Here is an 830-nt window from a genome sequence, read left to right on the forward strand (position 1 = left end):
TGTAGCAATTCAAGTGTACCCTACAAACAAGGAAACTAAGGCTCCTGTCTAGTCTCATATTGAGAATCTCCATGTCTCTCTAGTCATTGAGTAGAACCATAATGTCTCCAATTTTTCTAAGCAATCTATTCACTTTCATTTTAATATTAGAAAGCAAAGGAAACCTGTGCTCTGTAACACTGGGAAGAGGTGATGTCTCAGCTTCAACAACAGGAAGAGATTGCCTGTTCCCAAGATGCTGAAAACATTCATTTGTGTTAGAAATCACCACAGTGGTGTTATAAGAAGTCTTAAACTAATGGAAAATGTTTTTGTATTTGTTTTCTGAATTCAGTGAGTTTCCCACTTGCTAACATTCCTATGTATTTTGTCTTGTTTTTAAGAAAATAGATGTCACCAATAAAGCTGTTGCAGAAATTCTTTCAAAAGCCACAGAGTATCTCCAGCCCAATCCAGGTAATGTCAGAACATTTGCCTGCTTTTTTGGATAGGAATGACCTATAGTGACTTTGCATTTGTACATCTGCTTTCATGGATTCGAACTTTGCATTTGGGGGGCACCATTTCAGAGCAATGCTCCTGTGTCCACATAGTGAAAATCAGTTTTTTAAAAATGGAATCTTTGGGGGCTGGAGAGATGGCTCAGTGATTAATAGCACTGGCTGCTCTTGGAGAGGACCTGGGTTCAAGTCCCAGCACCCACGTGGTGGCTAACAAATGCCTGTAACTCCAGTTCCAGGGGATCTGATGCCCTCTTCTGACTTCCGCAGGCATTGCATGACACAGGTGCACTTACACACATGCAGGCAATACACTCATACATATAAAAA

The 830-nt window shown here is 40.5% G+C and overlaps 1 protein-coding gene across 3 annotated transcripts in view; it reads left to right on the forward strand.

Moving 5' to 3' along the window:
- The window catches only part of Sh3gl3 (SH3 domain containing GRB2 like 3, endophilin A3), a 173,200-nt gene that overhangs the window by 122,783 nt on the left and 49,587 nt on the right, over positions 1-830 (forward strand). For all 3 annotated transcript variants that reach the window (XM_008844441.1, XM_008844442.1, XM_029568987.1), the window contains one exon: positions 384-456. In XM_008844441.1, the coding sequence (XP_008842663.1) occupies positions 384-456 (73 nt within the window). The remainder of the gene's footprint in view (positions 1-383; positions 457-830) is intronic.

The sequence above is a fragment of the Nannospalax galili genome, unplaced genomic scaffold (genome assembly GCF_000622305.1).
Source record: "Nannospalax galili isolate Female #2095 unplaced genomic scaffold, S.galili_v1.0 scaffold902, whole genome shotgun sequence".
NCBI lineage: Eukaryota > Metazoa > Chordata > Mammalia > Rodentia > Spalacidae > Nannospalax > Nannospalax galili.